Below are 22,196 nucleotides of genomic sequence, written 5' to 3' on the forward strand. Positions count from 1 at the left end.
CCCTATGTCAGACTTAAAAAGCTTCTATTTTCCAAGCAGCACCTAAAATTGATTTTTTTTTAGTAAGAAGAGTCTTAGAAGACCAACGGTTGCCATAGACACATCAGCAAAGACTTGACGTGAAAGAACGACTGGGAAGAGTATGGTTCTCTTAGAACCACATCCCAAAAGGAATGAAAGCTGAAGCTGAGATGACTCAGAGCTGCACCAGTAAGTGGAAGGAGCAGCCTGGACACCACTGCCAGCCCCCTCCTCAGCCAGAGTACAGGAGGCACAACAGTGATTCCAGGCCAAGTTGCATGGGCTATGTCCAGCATCACCCATTTCCTATGGAGACTGATTTCTTCTATACGACTGAAGGACTTGATTTGGGCCTTTGGTGGACACCACTGCAGGTGAATCAAAGCCTCTTCAGTCACTGTGTGCTACTGTGAAGAGCTGATCAGCCTGTCCATTGCATAAAAATAAAGATACAAGACCAGATAAAGACTCAATAACCTGGGCACACTTCAATTTATATCATGTTTAGATAAAAGTAGAGTGTGGGATCCCTTTAAAACGGCTTTCTAGCAGGGGACAGTAAGCCCAGCAGTCATTACTGATTAAAAACCTCATTAAGGACAGAATTCCAATTTTGTATCTTTCATCATGTCTGTGCAGTCATGTTTATCTTGGAACAAATAGATGGGACCATTCTGCTGTAAAATATCTTTAAGCAACCTTTCACCTCCTGTCATTTTTGGATTGACCAGGAAGCACATTTATTGAAATGATGCTTTGGATTTAGATAATGACTTTCATCCCACTGCCCTAAAGAACATTATTCGAATTGCCAAGGGTTTATTTATACCTATTTTGTGAAATCAAGGAAGACTTTCATCAGTTGATGAGACATCCTGGAAAATGGGGTCCTTCAGAACCACGTAGGAGTGGGGAACCTTGCTCCTTTAGCTCCCCTGGCTAAGCAAACGGATAGAAATTGGGAAAGATTTTAATTGCTCCACTAAAACCTCCATTTTGATTTAAGTCCTGGTTAAGGAGAACATTAAGCAAGCTTGCTGATACCAAAGTTATAGAAGGTGTGAGACATTGCTGCCATTTTCTCACCCCCCGTGTTTCTTCTCCCCATCCTCACCTGCTTGACCTCCGAGAGTGTTGACATGCTGGGAGCACTCCACAGGCCAGCTCCTCAGCTCTTCTCAGGGATGGCATTGCTCCTGGCAGGACACCAGCTCCTCCTCCTCCTTGGGCTGGATGCTGCCTCCACAACTGCCCAGAGAGCTCTCACTCTTCCACAGCCAAGATCTCCTCATGCAGACCTACCAGATTTTGTGCATCTGATGTATTTCAGGATACAGAAAAATGGTGCCATCACTTAATGGACCATCCTCAGCTTAGCTCCCACCACTCTCTCTGCTGAGGGAGCATCTTTCAAATCAAAGTAACTTCTCACATGGAATGAGCTTTTCATAAATTAATTGTCTCCATCCCTTTTGTGAAATAAGTTAAACTGGGACCAACAAGCGCATACTGTCAGCTTTAGCTTTAGGCATCTTCACGTTTAGATCATTTCTAATAGCAAAGGATATCTCAGAACATGTGGCTATTTATACCTTTCAAATCAAATCAGCTCCTAACAAAAAACCTTAGTCACAGATGACGCTTCATCTTGTACCATTTAACTAGGAAGACAGGCAAGAATGATACCATTGTCCATTTTCATATCAATTGGCAGAAATTACCTTTATTAGAAAAATGATTTTTTTCATATATTTACAATTTTTACATCGTGTTATACTTGGCACGTGTGTTTTCCCCAAATATATACATTTCAGTATGCCAGACATTCGAGTCCCCCATTCCCTTAACGTTTTTCTACATATTTAACAAAAAAAATTAACACAATACGATTTGTAAGACAACCATAATAATTATATATTTCTCTATCATAAAAAGTTTGAAGCAAACATTTGTTTTAGATATGTTTAAAATATTTATACAGTATTAGCACTCAGTCATGCACTGTGTTGGGGTGAACTGCTGTGAGGTGGTGTATGCATACCACGGGGAGAAGAGCAGGAACATCCCAGCTCCTTCAAGCTGCAATGTGTGCTATGAGTAGATCCCAATGCCACCAGGATGCCAGAGGCAGGGACAGAGGGGTGCAGGGGTAGCAGGATATATGTGTATCTCTAACACGGCAGTTAACACCGTGTGTGTACAGAAATGTGTATTAAAATTCATTTCAGTATGCTAATCCTACCTAATAAACCAGGCAGTAACTGGGATGTCAAAACTAGCTTGTAATTGTTCTATTGTTCCCTAAACCCTTCATTTTGAAGAATCCATTAGACTATGAATACCTTAAAAATTATTTTATGCTTCTTTCCATTTCACCAGTGTTCTTTTATTTCTACTCTAACAACCCGATTTATTTCCCCAAGTGTTAAGAGGTCTTCAAACCTTTGCTGTTCTTTGCTAACTAACTAAATTTATGACTTACCTTTTGGTTTTAAATATTATACTCTTAAGAGAGTCATGATAAATTGCACAAGCAAATAACAGAAGTTTGGCTTTTTAATTTACTGTGTATGGAATCAAACGATTCCAAGATTTGTGGCAAGATGTTATTTACAGAATGCAAATTTCTTCTACTGCAACGTATATCAGTGCTATAGTAAGCAGCTCAGATTAGTACACCTGGAGGTTTTTCTCCCATCAGAACAAGAATACTTTTCCAACTACTATAACTGAGTTTCTTGCTGAGAAAAATCCTAAGTTAATATCGTGAATTCTTAATTTATCAAGATAAAAATTAAACTAACCTGGTCTTAGGACGATGGCTGAAGATCCAGTACTGATTTCCAGTTACATCTTGGTTTTGAGAGTTCAACTGCAAATAATGTCTAATCAAACTCAAAATAGCAATGTATTACTTGAAACTGTTAGAATATGGGTCACAATGATGAATTTTCATCTTGCCCATCATTCACCCCCAAAACTTTATACATATACATATATATAAAGCTTGTATATAGCTTATTATATACATGTATGTATACAAAGACTCATCAGGACAACACATTAAATTCACATAATTCAAGTAAACAGGTTAAAATGTTTTTAAAAGTGTAATTTGAGATTTTAAAATACTTCTGGTGGTGTTTTTTTTAGCAGCACAGAAATATCAGTGGTTTCATCTAAGCCAGCAAAAATAGTTACACAGGATGAAAGGAAGCACAAAATGCTCTTCAGGATCAGTGTAAATCTGAATCCAATGAATTAAAATTAATATTATTAACTCACAGGTAAAGTACTCCTGAGAGAATCTGAAATGGATAGATGTAAATTTTGCATAAAAATAACATACTTCATTAAGAATCAGGTAGGAGTTTGCTTAACACATTAATGAATTCTGTTTGTACCTTCTGGTTGCAACAGGGAAGACACAAGATACACTGGGCATGTGCATGTGGGAGTGAGGTGTGAAGACAGAAAAATCAAGCTGTTCTTCACCACTGCAAAGTGGACGTTCTGAAATGAGTAAGACTATTTCAAACTATTATCGTTGATATCAAGTATAATCTGAAAACAGTTCTTTTTAGAAATATCACTCGTTCCTATCCCAGCTGCACACAGTTTTACATGATACAACTTCCATACTTCTGCAACGTTAGGTGTGGTCTGGGGGTTTTTAATTCTCAGTGTGAACTGCACTAAAGATCTGTTCTCCTATCACTCCCTCACGCTTCCCTATTTAAGTCAAAAGGTGGTTTGCCTTAACTTGGAATCCAGACCTTGGTCAGGTAAAAATGAACTAAGCAAAACTTTTCTTCTTGCTGATGAAGGACTTGGTTCCAAGTTCTTCTCCAAGACATACTTGCAATGAATCACAGACAAAATTTGACCCTACAGAATTTTCAGTTTCTTAGTTAAGGTGGAAAAAGTAATAACTATCTAATTCTCCCTGTGGAAAAAAAAAATCCAAAAACATAAATGATTCCAAGGTATTTCTTTTTTGGTCATATTTTTTGGTTAGAGCTTTGTAACTTTAGAAAAGACGCTGAATACCACAATCATCTCATGGTAAAAATCTCCACATGACCAGTAACAGCAAGCTCAGAAGCCTGTGTGTTCAGAAAAGTAATTCTGACAAACACCACAGCTAAATACTGCCTCTGGGTGCAAACCCAGCTTTGGAAATCACCCAGTCTGCATGGGCAGGCGCTGGTGCACACATCAGATGATCTTTCCTCGGAACTTGGGGTTTTAGGTATCCATCCTCAGCTACCTTGTATAACGTGTTTAAATGACCAGATAAGGATCGTGTAAGCTGACACAGAATATTAAAGTCAGTCACCAGGCCAATAGACCCTCTCTGGACATGAATTTTCTGAAGAGTACAAGAAAACATCCTTTTCCTATTCTTTGCTATTTATAGTGAGTGCCATTTCCAGCTTTTTGTGGAGAGGAACTCTCCTCTGCTGTGTGTTTACCCGCCTTAGCACAATTCAATCCTGATCCCAGCGTCCTTCAGCCTCTTCTGTACTAGGTATCAAACCCTACAATAAATGGTGCTAGAGAAGTTGGGATGTAGGAGGTTTGGAAAAGAGAATCCATTAAAATAAAGCCCTGCTGAAATGTGTCCCACGGCTTTGGGAGATGATTCACACATGACTAGGTTGGAAAGTGTATGCACGCACACGTGTGTATACTGTATATATATTTAAGTTAACAAGTTTATTAATAAACAGATTCTCGTGGTATTTGGTAATTAAAATATCGGGCTTGTATCATTCAAAATAGTGCAACCTACATAGCAATATACAGGAAAATTACACACATTATTCCCATTACCATTAATATGCTTGTGCATATCAAGATGACAGGACACCCTTTTCCATAGGAGTAATCTTTTGCATATTTAATTGTATTCTTTGGCCCATTTTCCCGTGAAAACTCGTATGAAAACATAAAGACTTTGGCTTTAAAAAAAAAAACAAAAAAACAGCTCGTTTTTTTTTTAGTGACTTTCAGAAACTTCAGTAGAATTCTAATTGCTTTAGCTATAAATTATCATTTCCTCCAGAAACCACACACCCCGCAGCCTGTCACAGACCACCCGCTGGTGTGGGGAGCTGTGAACCTCCAGTTTCATTTTTGTTTCACTCTTGAAGATCATTGACACTTCAGATGTTGCATAACACACCCTCCAACATTCTTCTCAACTCCTCTTATCTTGTCCCAACAGTGAACAAGAAAGGTTCCCTTCCACAGCAGCATGGGGAGGCCCAGCAGACTTGAGAGGGCCTTTGACTGCATTAACTGAGTCCAAATTTGTAACGTGAAACAGAAGCCAAAATATATTTCCAAAAGGTTTGTGCCATTAAATATCATTATTAAATGGGCTCCATAAAAAATTACCAGACTAAAGAATCCTGTAGTAATGATGTAACACAAATCTCCTCAAAACAGCTATTCTTATGTACCGCAATGCACAAATAAAAAGTGTTCTCATAATGCATTTGCTGAAAAAAATCATGTAATTTCTTCTAATAGTACTAGAAGTGCAAAACAAGACATTCTCCATTCAAATTTCATGTCACTGTAAATATTATCATTGGCCACATTAAAGCTTAGTACCATTTATGAGAAGGGAGGAAACCTTCGTCAATTCCCAAGCAAAATATCATCTCACTTGGAACTTTACAGTGCACTGAATAGGTATCACAATATTTACTGGTACTTATTTTCACAGTTTTCTAACGTGCACATAGAAATATAATTTTTGAAATATATTAGTGAAAACAAATACTAATACAAAAGGGAAGGGACAAAACATCTAGGAGTATAACTGCTTATCACCACTACTTTTTAAGAGTTGGAGAGTTAAACCCATCTCTCTTTTAAATATGTAATACTATATTTAGTGTGGTTATCTACTAATAAAGGTGTTGCATGACAATGTTACAGCATGGTTATATTCTTTACTAATTTAGCATTGTTTTCAATACAGGTAAAGAACTAAACGAAAGGAGTAAAAAGTGTCATTTAAGAGCAAACCAACAAAAACCTGGTAAATAGTGAGGTAAGTTAATTTTACTTACATTATTTCTGGTTCTTAAATTATAGATATGACAAAATCATCACAAAATCAGCAATGGATTCTTACAGCTGTTATACTGGCATTCATTTAAAAATAAAATAGCTTGAATCACAGCAGATCTATTCTGCAGTACATAAAAAAGCTCATGAACCTGTGAGAAGCACTAAGTACATTCTCACTGCAGCGCAGGGCGATGTACACTTGTAATCCTGGCTTCCAAAGTTGCAGGACATTGGAAGAGCATGTAATTTTAGACAGCATATTCTGTACACAGGTTGTGAGAAGCAGGGCACACAAAAAAAAAATCAAAAGCTTGACTGAGGTGACATAAATGAGCTTATTTACAGGGAGTGCAGGAACCCTCCCCAGCAGAGCTGACAGAAGCAAGGCAAGATTTCTGCTCCCATTTAACAGGGCAACAGACACCAGAGAGCATGATCAACCACCTCTCCATCCCACAAACACCACAGTGACACTGCAATGAGAGTGAACATGGGATTCGTTCCATGATGAAAGCTAAGCATCAACAAGCATTTCACACTCTGTACAACATGTGCACATGAGACAGAAAAGTCTGCATGATCAGAGCGATGGAAGAGATGTGATGGTCTTGAGGCGACTCCAGTTTACCTACAGCTTCACAGGTGACTCCAGCCGGAGCAGGTTGAGCTATTCCTCTATCATATCACATACTTGTCTGTACTTGCACTTACATCCACCAACAAATACACAGCTGTGATTAAACTGTGTTCCCTCTTAGTGATAGCAAATACTAATATGTTGCTACTACATTTTAAAAAGACAGTACAGGTGAGTTTGGGCAGAGAAATGGCTTATATCCTAAGTCATAATTTAAAAGGCCTTTATGCTCTTTCCTTCAGCACTATTATACTTGGAAGGCTTATCTCTCAATAGGAAGGAAGTTTGGATTAAAAAATAACATTAGTAAAGCAAACAATTTAAGTGTATCACTGGAAAACAGTTTTTACATTGCAAACCAGATTGCCCTATACAGGAAAAATACCTACTTTGAAAGGACTTTTGAGCTAAGACAGGACTAGAGCTAGGAGAGGGAAGGTTTAGCAAGGGAATGTATGACACTCCATCTTGAAAGAAGCACATGATGTGATTATTGACACCTAACACAATCTAGCCAAGCCAGAGGTACTCTGCTGTATTAACTAGCAGAGTATTTTGCCATAAAAGATCTGGTTTTGCTAGATTTTATATATAAAACATCTTAAATGCAGTGTAAAACAGCAAAAAAGATTCACCTCTTAAATTCTTCCTAAATCCAAGCTGACTCTTAGACCCTTAGATTCATACCACAATTCCTGTTTTATATTGAGGAACTGAGCAAGGGAAGGAATACTACCAAAATCTTCCCCATCACTAAGATGCATATGCTGCACTGCAGGAATATGAAAGCAGCAAGTTATTCTGCAAGGAATAGATCCTGACACTTGTATTTCAGGTGCCACCTTAGTAACTACTTGCAGAAGCTCAGGAACCTATATGCACCTGCAAGGTTTAACTTTGTACTCACTTGCAGATCTAACGAGTGGGTTTTTGAGGCTGGGAATGACTGGACCATTACTTTTCTAAGCCCACCTAACTGAGATAAGTTAGAAGCCCATGCTTTCTACAAAGTTAATGGAGAGAGGAAAAACCTTTCAGGACACCTCACACAGATATCTGCTCCTGAGCCTTCACTGCTCTAAACTACCATCCAGAGGGAACCTTCTCTCTCCCCACTGTCAACAGAAAACCTTCCAGCACTGAAACCCAAAGCTAGACACACAGCTCTAGCTTTTTCTTCCTTTAAAACAATGTAGAAAGATTTATGTTCACCAGGAAAAAGCAAACATTCCTGATCTCCTTTGTGAGCCTTTTTTCATCTCCTAGGTGTTCCTGAAAGATCACAGAGACAGGTGTTTATGAGACGCTGCCAAAACATGATGAGCTGGTGGTGATTTGGTTTCTGTTTGTCCACATCACTCCTTCTCCTAACCAGACTCCTTAAATAACAGAATAATGAATCCTGAGCAAAAACTGCAAAAACATTAAATGAAATTCTCCAGAAATACAAAACCTCTTAATTTTCCTTAATTTTATCTTATATATTAAAATATCTTATTTCCATGCATTAAGTTAATGGATGGCTACACTGCTCTAAGAAACACAAGCAGAACACAAAACCCATTTGAAAGGAAAAAGGCAAATTTACTGTTGTGAAAAGGGAAAGACAAAAACATGAATAAGTTCTACAATGTCTTTAAAAGAGAAAAAAGCAAGAGGCAGGTATGTCTACGTATCTGTTTTTTACCTCCATGTACCTACTCCATTCCTCAGCAATTCAATATCCTGCCTCCACAAAAGTTGTCGTCCAGGAGCAGTGTAACACTACAGGACATGCTACCAAGAATGGACCATATCATTTACAGCCTGATTCAGTTCCAGCTGGAGTCACGTGAAATCTTGGTGATAGGAATGACCAACAAACTGCTAGAGCTGTAATCAGGAAAATGTAACAAGTCACCAGCACCATCCAGAAAGGTACAGAAAGGATGGTCACTTATGCAGGAAGATTCTTTTCTCCTCTTCAAGAATAGCAGCAGCTAGAGTGAGAGAGAGGGAAATACAGAAAATCTTGATCTCAGTTTAATTGAAAGTCAGTGCAAATACATTAACAAAGCTCAGGCAATACTCAGAATTCCACGCATTCTACAGCTGAGCCTCACAAGCTGTGGCTTGTGGCTCTACTGTTGAAGATTTTCCTTCAACTTCTCAGCTTCTTCTTCTTTACTTTTATACATCTTCAACCACACCAACTACTCACCTACAACCCTACAATTTAGCCTCTTCTTCCCCCTTTATTCACTCATGTTATATACCAAGATCAAAACAACAAATGCATGCAGATCCTTATTCCCTCTACTTTCAGTATCTGTTGAGGGTTTTGTTGTTTTGTTGTTTGTTTCTCTCCCCACCCCTCCTTTAAGGCAGCATCTTTTATTTCCATGTGAACAACTGCTGTGCAACCTTATCAAGTCTTCCCTGCAACCTTATCAAGTCTTCCCTCTGTCTCTAATTTCTTTTGGTTTAGGGGAGGTGGTTGTATGGCATATTTGGAACTAATAATAAATCTCTACAGTCACCAGAAATCTGCTCAAATCAGAAAAAGCAAACACTAAAATATATGAGTTTATAGCTAATTTGCTTGTACATTTCACAGAAGGATAAATCCACTTGGGTTTAGAATGTTTACATTTGGATCTGAACAGTTCACTTACAAAATATTGTTAATGGGAATTTATCTTTCCAAACACTTCATATACAGTACTTGTATATATATTGAATTGTGTGTGTCTAGTTAGATAGTTAGATATTGATGGTGATTCAAAACACTTGGAATGATCAGCAAATATTTTGAGCTGTGAGAAACAAGAGCTACCTAGCACTGAGTTTCATGATTCACTTGGTGAAACTCTGTGGATTGCATGGCAGGTTTTGGTATGATATACCAAATACCATATCTGCTGAAACACACCTGACAGTTCAAAATACTTAAGATTTTACTTAATATACTGAGATTTGGATTGGAAATTAAAACTTGCCTGAAATATTTTTATTAAACTCATTACAACAATATTTATGCCTTCACTGCATTTGCCTTCCTGTAGGAAGGATCTAAGCCAACTAGTATATCTGTGTCTTTGGGAAAAGGTTTTGGCTCATGAAAAGTAGTATTCATCTAATAAACACCCTAGTCCTGCTTAGCTCATACAACTTCACCTAAGAAAGGTGAATTTCTCTGAGGGCAGATCAGGATCTTCTGTTTATAAAAAACTACATCCAGTGAGGAACCAGAAAGCATACCCTGTGAATCAGGGTCAATAATTGCAACCAAACATTGAATAAAGAATACTCAAAATATATTTGCTCTGGGAAGTGCACAGATACCCACAGATATGCTTTCCAAACATACTTATAATAAAGTATACTGGGACTTTTAGAAGCCGGAAAATGACTCAGAAGCCCACATCTCATTACATTTAATTCCATCAAAGTTATCATCCTTCACCATGATGGTGAACATACAAATACATTTGTAAATATTAAGAACTCATTCTGCACTGTTTGGTAGTTAAAATTGGCTTAAAGCTGTTTAGTAACAGAATTGTAAACAAAATTCAAGAATTTGTGTCCCTCTACATCGTTTATGTTACCTGCCATTTGCCACTCTGCTCTGCAGTGTGCTGTACCAAATGAAACAGCTTGCATCCTGCACCTCTGGCATGCAGATACTGGTGGGCAAAATGCTATTGATAGAGTGTCAGTTTAGAGAAAAGTTAGGGTAATGTTCACATTTTCCAATACACAGTGGTAATGGTTTCCCTGCACACTATTCTTCAGTGAAATGCAGGGAATAATGCTTGAATAATCTAAACCTCCTCTACACAAAAACCTAAAGCAAATCTCAGAATAGCAGAGTATGGTAGAGCACCACCTGTTGAATGCTTTCAAGTATTTAAGTGTATGAGTAATTAGATTTCCTTCTTTAGCTTAAATTAAATGTACAGCTGTACAGTCTACTCATGAAAGGCTTCCTCTCTTCCCTTTCACACTCCCTTATGCTTAAAAAACTAGTGGGTTTTTTTCCAGTAGGGTTAAGAAGGGATGTGTAGATGACAATTCCTTTGTGAAATAACCTGACAGATCTTTACCAGAAGTCATATAACAATGCACCCCTGCTATGTGAATATCTCTGCATACTGGTAGGCGATTATAAAGATGGTTCTCCTTAGTTATGTATGCATATATTCAATCTATATAACAGACTAGATCAGAGAGGTTAAAAAACATGGTCTGATGTTCAGCAAATATGCACAATATTCTGGAAGGAAGAAGTCCCTCAGAACGTGTTCATCCTTCACTGTGTGCAAATAAATGGTATTGTGCTCCTCACTGATCACACTGACTGTATGGCTGTCGGTGTTTGATACTGTATTAACAGCTATTAACATACAGTTAATTAGATGTCACTAATACACTATGAACAAAGAACTACAGTGGGTTGGGATTTGATTTGGGAAGAGAAGGAATAAAAGAAATACTATACAGCCCTGAGTAATCACCAAGAAGGGGCAAATGCAAACTTAGGTACACATTAGGCCTCAAGGTTACTAATAAAGTCCACAGCCCCTTAGGAAGTGCCATATAGTGGTATCTAAAAATATATACTCTGGATTAGGCAGCTGTGAAATTTCTAACAAGATGACTGCAGACTTTTTGATGAACTTAGTTTGCAATGGTAAGTGCATGTGCAATAGAAGAAAAGCATTTGTACATTAACATTAACCAATATCCATGGGGCTTCCTTTTGGTTCACAGCAAGTTCACATGTTGGGGCCTGCCACCTTCCCATTTATTTTCTGTCAGTCTAGAATAAATATGCTAATCTTGTGCTAAAACACTGCACTTCATTTATTAAGGTTCTGGGGTTTGGAGTTTGTTTTTGTTTTTGTTTTTTTTTAATATATATATTATTTATATTTGGCTTTGAAAATGATTATGAAGCTCAAATATATTTTTGAAAGTCTACCTTTCTGTTCTCTTTTAGAGTCTTGTATTTGACTCTGTGCAAATGCATTCCTAATTCTTTTTGTCTGTGTCATACTACATGCATACCATATTGCTTATCCAGTACTAGAAAATCATTAAACATTGCTAAGGACAAAAGTACATTGAATGATACTTAGCAACATAAATTAGAATAATAACCGAAATAGTAAAATAATTAGATACAAAACAGCATAGTTGCCAACATATATTGGAGCTATTTCAGTGAAGCTTGCCATTTATATATAAAGCATACATAAATGGCTATTTTTTAAATCCTTTTCAACAAGACATATTTTAAAAGGATAGGTAAGAGCATACTAGTTTACTTATTCATGTACAGAAGTACATTGGGAAAGGGAGAGGTTTATGTATCATTTGCCATATCAGGATACTGTTAAAGGATAAATTCTCCCTCTATGATGGTGGCAACTATTTTTCCCCTATAAATAAAGTGTTCATGGAAAATTTAAACATCTGATTCAAGGCTAGGCCTTTTCTTATACACATTTCTATTGCTACAGGAATTTAAAACCCTTGGAGTTGAGTACAAGCTATTCCTATTTGCAACATAAGGCAAAACATGCTCTGAAATGTACATGTCATTATGGATCCGACCATCCCTGGAACAGTAAGATGCTGTAGATTTTATGGATGACCTTAAATAATTATCATTTCTTCCTCTTGTTGGTAATGAATGTTTATAAAGATCAGCTGGACTTCGCCTAAGAGATAAGTGCTGGTCATCATGATACGAGTGCAGAAAGGGATTATCATCTGAGTGAACAGTATACAAGGACTTGCTCCGCTTACTGTCCTCCAGAGTGTGAGTTAAAAGTGAGGCCTTGTTGCTCAACAGTTTGCTTGAGGGAACACTAAACATGCTTGCATATGGGCTACTTTGTAGAAATTTCTCTCTTTCTTTCAAGCTTATACTACGAGAACGTCTTCCAAAATCAATTTCCCTGGACTTATCAGCAATATTATCAAAAGAATGTTGCCTGCTAATCCTCAACTTGTTTTTTTTATGATATTGCAGGGCATTGTTTTGTGACCAACTATGCTGATATATTTCTTCAGGAAGAGATAAGTTTGTTGTATCCTGCAGCATCTGATCTTCTTCAATATCATAGAGGTTCCCCATCCGCAAGCACGCATCACATTTATAAGGAGATCTGCTTGAATAATGTCCTGCATAAGTGGGCAAATTGGAAAGACAGCTCCTGCAGTGGGTGGAATTCTGTCTATATCTATCATTCATGTCAACTAGGGAAGCATTTTTGTCTTTTAAAGTGTAGTGCTTTGCATAAAGTTTATACTGGTCATTATTTGGAAGACTCTCTTCATTATGTGAGGGAGTCCTGTTAGCAAGTTCGGCTTTCCTGTAGTTGTCATTGTGATCTTGATAAACATCAGGAAGCTCTATAGTTTCTGGAAGGACAATGTTTTCGATGTACTGAGGTGTGTCCAGGCAGAATCCTGGCTCTTTGTCAGCATCAATCGTGTAGATTTTATCCCGTGGAGAGCTCTGTTTGGTTTTCAGATATGTCAGTTCCACTTCACTGCAGTCTTTTGGGTATTTTGATGCTACTGTCCTCTTTTTAAAATTGTCCTTGGTTTTGTGGTGCTTGTTGTTTTCAGATTCCATATGGCAAGTAGCTCGGCTTGATGTCTCTGATACGTCTGAATGGATGATCTCTTCTGGAAGGTATCTTTGGCTTTTCACTGAAAGCTGCCTGTTTTCATCTGACCCATCTTCTCTCTGGGAGCCTTGGCTCTGACGTACAGATTCTTGACGTAAAGATTCAACAGATTTCCTCCAAAGCTGCCTAGGTCTGGAGTTTGCTTTTGCTTCCGTTGTTACTGCAACCTCTACTGTGTTTGGATTGGATTCGTTCAGTGTGAGAGGATGCTGACCTTGGAAAACATAGTTGTTAAGATTATCCTTGTGTCGATTGCCAGGAAGTGTCTGCAGTTCACTTATATTGTCACCAAAAAAGTTGTCCTTTGTCTGAAAGGGTCTGTTATCAGAAAATATCAAGTTTCCCTTATCCATGACCATGTCCATAATCAAGGAACCCCTCTGAATAAAATCAGCTGTTCTTTTGGGGGAGTTAATTCTTGAAGGGTTCATATTGGTCATATTTTTTGCTGTTCGCAGTAGTTTTAACATGTTGGTTTGGGAATTAGTCAAAGAAAAGTCAGGAGACTTCTTCTTTTCTTCAATGTGTACTCCATGAATGCAGCTGTAAATACCCTGTAATATGAGTAATTCAAAACAAATATTATCACTAGGTGTACATTTTAAACACTTCCATTCTATTTTTAATTAGCAATAAAATAAACATTGTTTATCTAATGACTGGAAAGATTAAAGTACTTGTCTGTCCTTTCAGCATTTACTTCCACTGGTATGAGAGAATGATTCCTGCCATATCTGTTGGAGCTTTAAAGGAGAAAAACTACCAGTATTTCAATACCAGTGCCCAATGTTGGCCTCCCCTACTTATTTCAGAAAAAAAGGATTAGAAAGGGTGCCAAAATGTTCCCTGGTCTCATCACAAAATGTAACTAACTTTCAGTAATGGAAACACTACTATTTTAAACCAGTGATTAAGCTACCCCTCTAGAAAAGCCTCCAGTGAGGCTATTTCCTTTGAAGTTAAGATAGTCTTCACTGTCACTGAAATAAAAAGGTTTCTAGCTATTGTATTTTAGCTTTTCTATTTCCTATCCCATGTGAAAAAAAAAAACAACCCAGCTCTAAACCCTGAATTTGAGTTCATTTTGAGCAAAAGGCTGAAGCCATCTTTTAATTCCATCATCTTGGGTCACTCCTGTGAGTTCAATTGACATTTCCAGCCCTGTGTACTTGCAACTCTCAGACATTTGCCCTTGAAACGAGTACTTCCCCCACCCCTCTACACCCCCACACTGATTAGGAGAATTTCATATGTAAAAGGCCAAAAGTATAAGGTTCAAATGTAAAATGTGGAGGTTAAAGTGCATATGCTTTTCTAGACAATGCCCAAGAGAACAGAGCAGAGTATTTTTAATGCAGTTCCAATACAGTCCAATTTACTTAACAGGGAAATTTCAGCACATTTTAAAGCAATTAAGCATTTTAGTACCATTTTCTATTCTCCTCAGCTATATAAAAAATCCAGCAAAATCAATTACATAATGAAACCATGGTGTTAAAAAAAGACAAAACCCAACTAATTTGTAAAGAATATAAGAACAAGCACACACTTCCCTTATTTTACAACAGGTATCACTTATTGGATATATAAATGCAGTTCAGGTTTGGTAAAGTTATAATTTATTATTGGTTAGATGCTTTCTTAGTGCCTAACCAAACATAAATGAAACTTGTGCTTGACCTCATATGGTTTATTCAAATTTGCTATTAAGAAAAGCATATAAAAGTATCCCAGTATATTTTTATCATTTAAAATCCACTTGTTTAAGAAATGCACAAAAATGAGAGCTGATGTCTGTCACCAATTTAGCAGTTGATTTTTTTGGGGGGGGAAATTAATCCATTTCCTGCATCTGAGCAGCTCTACCATTTCTTCATCATAACTTCCCTTGCATCTATTTGTTTTCAGCATATGATTACTGATTATCCTGGCATATGATAATTCATACCCTAGAATAAACCAATGGAGAAAAGGCTTCCCATGGAATGCAAGTATATCCTAAGCTTGTTGACAACTCCAGAGCATCGCACTGATGCTCTAATGTCTATTTCAAATGTCCAAATGGGGATAAAATAAAAGACAATGTTTTAGGATGGTAGTTTTTATTCTGTCTGTTGCCTGAAGGGGGAAAACTAAAGCAATACTAACCCTGCTGATTGAGAACAACAATCCCGGTCTATCTGAGCAGACTCCAGTGAAGCAGAATCTAAGTTTCCAGTAAAATAAGTGCTCCCAGACAAAGGTTATTAAACTGAGTGCCATAGCTGCTGCAAGCATGTAAAACACTCCTGCCATGTTGTCGATGTCCAGCTGGCTGCTCATGACTTCGTTCTTCTCATTGTGGCAGATACCAGTCAGCCACAGAGTTTCTAACTCTTCCATTTCCCCTAGGGAAAGCAAGGAGTCAAACCAGTTAGAATGCAAAAATTACTGCTCACAGTATTCAGAAGTCTTTGCAAGTTTAAAAATACATCACCATTTAGTGCCTCATCTGTGGGGAGATTTAGTCTTAGCTACTAAGGATTTGCTAATATAGCAGATTTCAACTCACAGTACCATAGTTTCAGATGTCCTCAGATTTCATAAGTTATGTGGGAAGCTGGCTGCTCTATGAAGCAGGACCTGTGGTTTGGGTAAAACCTTCTTCTGCTTGCTGTAACTAGTATCACTTCTTACAGAGTGGAGCTGGAGGGTTCGTGTCCCAGGGAATTCCTCCACCCCACCCATGAGAGCTGCATTTGGTGCACACTCAGATCCAGGAAGCTCCTCCCATCCCAGTCCAATAGGTGCCACCAAAGCTGCTCCCATCTGCAGGTCCAGCTAGTAGTAAGACCATGTGTGTACTCCAGAGTCCAACCTTACTCCATATCCTTTGTGTCCTCCTATGTTTTCCATATTTTTACTTTATAGACTCTCAGCCTAAGAAGATAAAATTTTGAGTGTTGAAAGACAGACTATCCAAGCAACAAAGACTGAATGGCATGCTTGAAAACTGAGGCTGAGCAGCAGCAGCAGCCAGGCCCTGGATGGCTGTCCCTGGGTTCTGCACCAGGCCAGCACTGCAGTCACCATCAGTCACATTTCCTGTCATAGCTGGCTGCATTTGAGTATCAGGTGAACTGATTTGGGCATGCAGCTTGAAACCACTTTCTGATCTACAAGCACTTCAGAAAGAGAAGATGTCATTTATCAAAACTTTATAGTTTGCTTCCCCATAATAATTTTATTTATGACAAAGCAATGACAATCACCAACACTGGATGTAAAATCACCCATAGCACTGTGTCTGAAGTTTTGTTACACTGGAAATGGAAAGCCTGCCTAGGTTTACACATACAGCACATGCAGCAAGTAAGGAAAAAGAGTTGTATATGATACAGTATTAACAAAGTCTATGATGTTTCATATGATAGAAATGTAACTGTCACTTAATGCCTGAATACTTGCAGGAATACAGTATGCCCCTTTTCCTATTTAAGTTTCTTTTTTTTAATTTTTGTTGTAACTAGTAACAATTCTTCTCCTGGCTTTTTCTTCATTTTCTATTTTCCCCCAGAGACCTGGATGGTGCCGTAACTGCAAACCCTTCCCACATCACATACTCCCAGCCTTCTCTCCTGTGGTGCCCTCTGCTCCTGCCTGCTCCTCTTGATCACCTAGGCTGCTTCTTACAGTCTCCTCTGGCCTTTTGCTGCTGGGCAGTAGTACAAAACAAAACAATATCATCACTTGCCTGAAACAGAGCATCCCCAGGTTCTGTTTCCTGCTATGCCGCATCCTTACTACCATTCAAACACTTCATTTACTTAAAGCTAAGGAAGCAGATCAGCTGTCTCCCTTTGATGCATGTTCTTAGACTCACAATCTATATTTCACTGATGAGATCTGTCCTCAGGTGAAGGACAGTGTCATTTAGTGGTTGCTACTGCCAACACAGACAGAGGTGTACAAGAAACTAACTGTCCCTGCCAAGATTTTCTTATATTGCATTATATTAATTTTCAGATGTTTAGTGTTGTTCTTACTGAAGCACTGCATGTGCATACGTGCCTTCTTACCCTCTTAGGGACATAGATAGCTGAGTAACTCTGTTATTATTTTTACTGACACATACTTCACTGTTTCTAGAAAATGCAGCAGGCAATACTGAGAACAAGTACATAATTGGCTGCCTTGGTGTTTCCCATCTTAGGACATGGCTTCAGCTGAGGGGAAGAATTCACATGCTATGGGTATCTAATCCTTATCCAGTGATTAGAGAATACATTTCCAGTATTACAATTAATGAATCATTTGAGTAAAGATCAGGAAAAAAAAAAAAGCTAGAAACTGTACTGGCATTTCATATAATCACAGAATGGTTGGGGTTGGAAAGGACCTTAAGATCTTCTAGTTCCAATCCCCAGCTACCTTCAAGCTAGACTAGAAGATCAATGACCTGCTGTGCAAGACCATTCTGCAGGATAGAGTGCCAGGGCACTAGGAAAGCTGCAGCCCACAGATAATTTGGATGTGTGAGTTGAAAGTGGAACACAAGACTGTGATGGATAAATTGCTTCTCATAGAATGAGAAGGAAAAATTGAAGTAGGAAGGATAAGTACTGAGGCACTTTAGCAAAGGCATTTCACAAATTTGTAAGAGAGATGATTCTGTTCCTAGTTAATTCTAAGTTTAGTTTTGTGCTTGAAGCATGAATTGAACCTCTGTATGTGAAAAAGACAGTGTATCTTCTCCCAAATTACAGTGCTCAACCTTCAGAATACCTAAGAGCATCCCTAAAGAAGAAAGTCAATCCTAATGAATCTTTAAAAGTCTTTTAATCCAGGACATAGTGATAATAAATTATGAACTTTAACAGTATAGACATTGTACACTATCACTACATAGCTGGGTTTAACAAAACTCACAGAGGCTACAGAAAAGAACCTGAGTCAACAAGAGAGCAATGTTTCTGCTTTGTGCATTAGTAGCTGATGCCCTGACAATCAGCCCTCATTACTTCCCACAGGAAAATTCACATCTCCTATGATTGTCAAACATCAATTTGATTTGACTGCTGTGCCCTTTTACGACTCATAACAAAATTCATGAAGGAATTCAAACCTCTCTTTTATTACTGTTTACTCTGCCTGCTTTTCTCCTTGGCATGTATATCTAAAGTAACTATTGATAATCCACTAACCTTTACAAAAACATCACTACACAAAACAACCAAACTTGTTCTGAGTCAAGATAAATGACAGTGTCCTGGCAAGCTGCAAAGAACAAAGAACAAAGCATCCCAGAGTCTCACAGATCCTGCTGTTGCAATATCCTTTCCCTTCTATCTGACAATGACAGAAATCACTGTTAACTAACACCTAAAAGTGATACATTATTTTACAGATTGCAAAGCACTGTGAATCGTTGGATTATAATATTTATGAAATTATATTATCTGAGAATGGAAAAATTAGGCTGCTAATTCTGGTCTATATAAATCAGTTACAATTTATGCTCTGTATTTATATACGTATGTGTGTATACACACAGAAACACAGAAAAAACAGTTTACTAAATTAACTGTAAGAACACCTCAGCACAGCTGACCCTATAAAAAACTGGCAAAAATGCTCCATTTATTAATTGCTTTTCCTGCCCATTCCATTTTACCCAATATATTTCTAGAAGTAAAAACATTTTCATTACCAAATCCTCAGGTATGAGGAATTTTTTAAGTCATATCAATTAATTCCTTGTAAAAATCAGCCACTTCCAAACTTGGCCTGGAGCTGGAACTGAAAGCGCTGAACTTTGAGGCTAGATTAAACTTCAGTTCAGGACTTTCTTTTTTTTTTTTTTTTTTGAATACCCAAGTCCTTTTGGACTGCTTCATTCCTAGTGTAAGAATCACTATAAACAAGTAGTTCAAGCAGTGCTGAGCCTCTGCACTATTCACTCAAACCCAGAATGGTCTTCTCTAATAAACTGCAAAATTCTGGTGCTCCCAGCAGTAATTCCATACTATTTACATAATGGATTTAGGTTGCAGCTCAAACAGTACTTGGATCTCTTTGTATTTCTCTTGGGTGTTTTCCTGTGGCTGTGGTGCTCTTGGCTCTTGACTGCTATTTGCACCAAAACATGCTAGCTTGGACATTCTGACTGAATATCCCAGCAGTGCCTTTCTTTCTACATTTCAGTGCAACACCTCTAGTGTATTGCACGCTTTATCGTTCTGGGAAGGAGTGAAAAACTGTTCAGTGTGTCCCCTGGACAATTTCTTCACAATAAAACCCTCATCATCCAGACACTGAAAATATACAGATCAAAGGGTAGACTTACATGCTTTTCCTCAATGTAGCTCTTAGCAGTTTTTGCAGGCTGTGGGGTCATCAGTTCCTGCCACCATCTTCTCAGAGCTGAAAAGCATGCTGGCCTTTTGCAGTCTCTGTCATTGTGTCCTGGAGATAGCCAGCTCTCCAGGGTTCTTTTAGGGAGGTTACTGGTATCCCCAGATTTCCTTCATTTCCCAGGCCAGGATCTTGTAAGGATCTGGCATCCTCCGTTGGCTATGAGCTTTTGCTCATGAAACCACCTTCCCAAAAGAGGCATCACCAACTGATGGATCAGCCATGAGACACTGACATGTCTAACTTAGCGGTCCTTTCACTGATGTTATTTTGTTTTATCAGTGCTTTTTTTTTTCCCCTCTACATCTACATATGCATCCAGGAAAATGCATGAATACTGACAATTATTTATAATAAAGAGAATGCCCAAACCCACATAAAAGTCATAGAATGGGGAAAAGTGACAGAAATGGAGAATCTCACCCTGTATCCTCCTGATGGCAAAACCAAGAACATACATTGATAGCTGGTTAGTAACAAGCATCAGAAGTGCTGTGTGCCTGGCAGTGCCTTCACTCCCTTCTCACAAAGCTTTTAATCTTCTCCTCCCTACAGCTGCTCACACGCACCAAAAAACACAGTGCCAGCCAGTACAGCTGTGGGTGGCACTTCATCCTGAAGTGAAAACCACCCCAAAAATCAAAACAAAGCCCATAATTTACTTCCTTTGATCTTCACTCTTGGGAAATAGAGGGACTTTTTACAAGAGCATGCAGTGACAAGACAATGGGGGAACGGCTTTAAGCTTACAGAGGAGACTTAGATTAGATTTTAGGAAGAAGTTCTTCCCTGTGAGGGTGACGAGGCCCTGGCACAAGGTGCCCAGAGAAGCTGTGGCTGCCCCATCCTTGGCAGTGTTCAAGGCCAGGTTGGATGGGGCTTGGAGAAACTTGGTCAAGTGGAAGGTGTCCCTGCTGATGGCAGGGGGCTGGAACTGGATGAGTTTTAAGGTCCCTTCAGCACAGACCAGGCTGGGATTCTATGAAGTAAGCCAAGCCTGGGCTGGGTTTCAGTGTGATACAACTAGAATAAGCACGGATTCATGACAGTCCAGAATAGCAGTCAGAAGTTTTAGACACTGGTTTCAGAAGGTGTGCTGCATTCAGCCAGCCCCAGGGAAACACCACCAGCAGAAGTCTGGACAGAGTGTTTGATGGAGGGAAACTGAAGAAATATGATCAGAGATAGGACTTTAGAATTAGCTCTACATGTGAGAAATGTCTGTCAAGAAACCAATAAAAGTTATGTGAGGGAAGAATAAGCTACAAAAATATAAACAGAGATTACAATCAAAACATTGACTAAGTAGAAAAAGAAACAGAAATGATCCTTGTGAAGAATTTACTATTTACCTGTGTTTCATGTATCTATCTACACTCTCTGCAAGAACAGTTATACTGCCAAATGAGTAATTACATTAATTTTACAAGATTTATAACTGGAAAATTGACTTTTAAATTTTGATTCTCTTATCCTCCAATGATCAAATTAAATAGCTAATTAATTGGTTTAATTTTTTTAGAATCACTGAAGTCTATAATTCACTGAGCTCTTATTTTTCTTCTTTAACAGACAGGTGCTTTTCTGCTCTATCTTAACCACGTATGTTAAAAGCAGGTTCCTGGGGATAATCACTGATGGCTCACAGGCTGCTTCAACTACTTCCTTAGGAACTCTGGAGGGGTATTCTTATCACGCTCTTACCTTAATGTTAGCCTATTTAAATTATTCTCACACATAGAGGGAGAAGAAATCTATTTTATCTGTCCCTTATGAATCCAAAAAAAGATTTTTAACACTTCATGTGCTGCCTGCAATTGAAAACTTCAGGGCCAGCATGCTCCTTTCACCTTATTGCAAACCAAAACCTGGCACAAGGTGCCAACGGAACATGAGAGAAACAGCAAAGCTAAACAAACTGAATAAAAAGTAATCTAAAGGGAGTTTCTCTAGCAGTGGCATTTCTAAAATGTGCTACTGCTCGTCTGAGCATGGGTGAGAGATTGGGTTTACACAATGAGATCAATTGCTCAAAGGCACTGCAACACCCTGAACTGTGGAAACCTCTAGCGCTGGACATGCCAGTGCCAATGTCACATCCTGCATCAAGTGTAACAGTCAGCTGCAGCTGCATGGAGAGTCACCCTCCTGTGACTCTAAAAAACACTGCCTTGCATGAATGGGAGTTGTCCAGAAATGTTAATTCTCCCCTGTGTTGTCACACACTACAACCACCCCTAGCTAAGTGTGGGTTGCCTGTCCTGTCAGAGCATGTCTATGTCAAGCAAGGGAAGGATGCTCTGTCCAAGTGGAGAAAGCCAAGCTGCAGCCTGAGATCTTTCTTGCTCTCCTGGTTAAGTATGACAGACCTC

General features: G+C 38.5%; 1 protein-coding gene and 1 long non-coding RNA gene across 5 annotated transcripts in view; one reads left to right on the top strand and one right to left on the bottom strand.

Moving 5' to 3' along the window:
- The first annotated feature begins 504 nt into the window (after nt 1–504).
- On the top strand, nt 505–14,056 carry LOC115946755 (uncharacterized). Of its 4 annotated transcripts, none has more exons than XR_004549900.1 (6): nt 505–3,308; nt 3,442–3,543; nt 5,252–5,376; nt 6,017–6,088; nt 12,768–12,956; nt 13,370–14,056. It is a non-coding gene; the product is annotated as an uncharacterized lncRNA (long non-coding RNA). The 4 variants fall into 4 exon arrangements; XR_004080790.1 differs by lacking the exon at nt 505–3,308 and adding an exon at nt 12,253–12,359 and having other exon boundaries at nt 3,317–3,543; XR_004080787.1 differs by lacking the exon at nt 505–3,308 and having other exon boundaries at nt 3,317–3,543; nt 12,253–12,956.
- GRIN2A (glutamate ionotropic receptor NMDA type subunit 2A) overlaps nt 11,683–22,196 on the bottom strand; it is a 169,105-nt gene continuing 158,591 nt past the window's right edge. Inside the window, exons 12-13 of the mRNA XM_005150701.4 lie at nt 15,580–15,818; nt 11,683–13,985 (exon numbers count right to left, since the gene is read on the bottom strand). Coding sequence (XP_005150758.2) covers nt 12,198–13,985; nt 15,580–15,818 — 2,027 coding nt within the window. The 3' untranslated portion in view covers nt 11,683–12,197. The remainder of the gene's footprint in view (nt 13,986–15,579; nt 15,819–22,196) is intronic.

The sequence above is a fragment of the Melopsittacus undulatus genome, chromosome 8 (genome assembly GCF_012275295.1).
Source record: "Melopsittacus undulatus isolate bMelUnd1 chromosome 8, bMelUnd1.mat.Z, whole genome shotgun sequence".
NCBI classification, from domain to species: domain Eukaryota; kingdom Metazoa; phylum Chordata; class Aves; order Psittaciformes; family Psittaculidae; genus Melopsittacus; species Melopsittacus undulatus.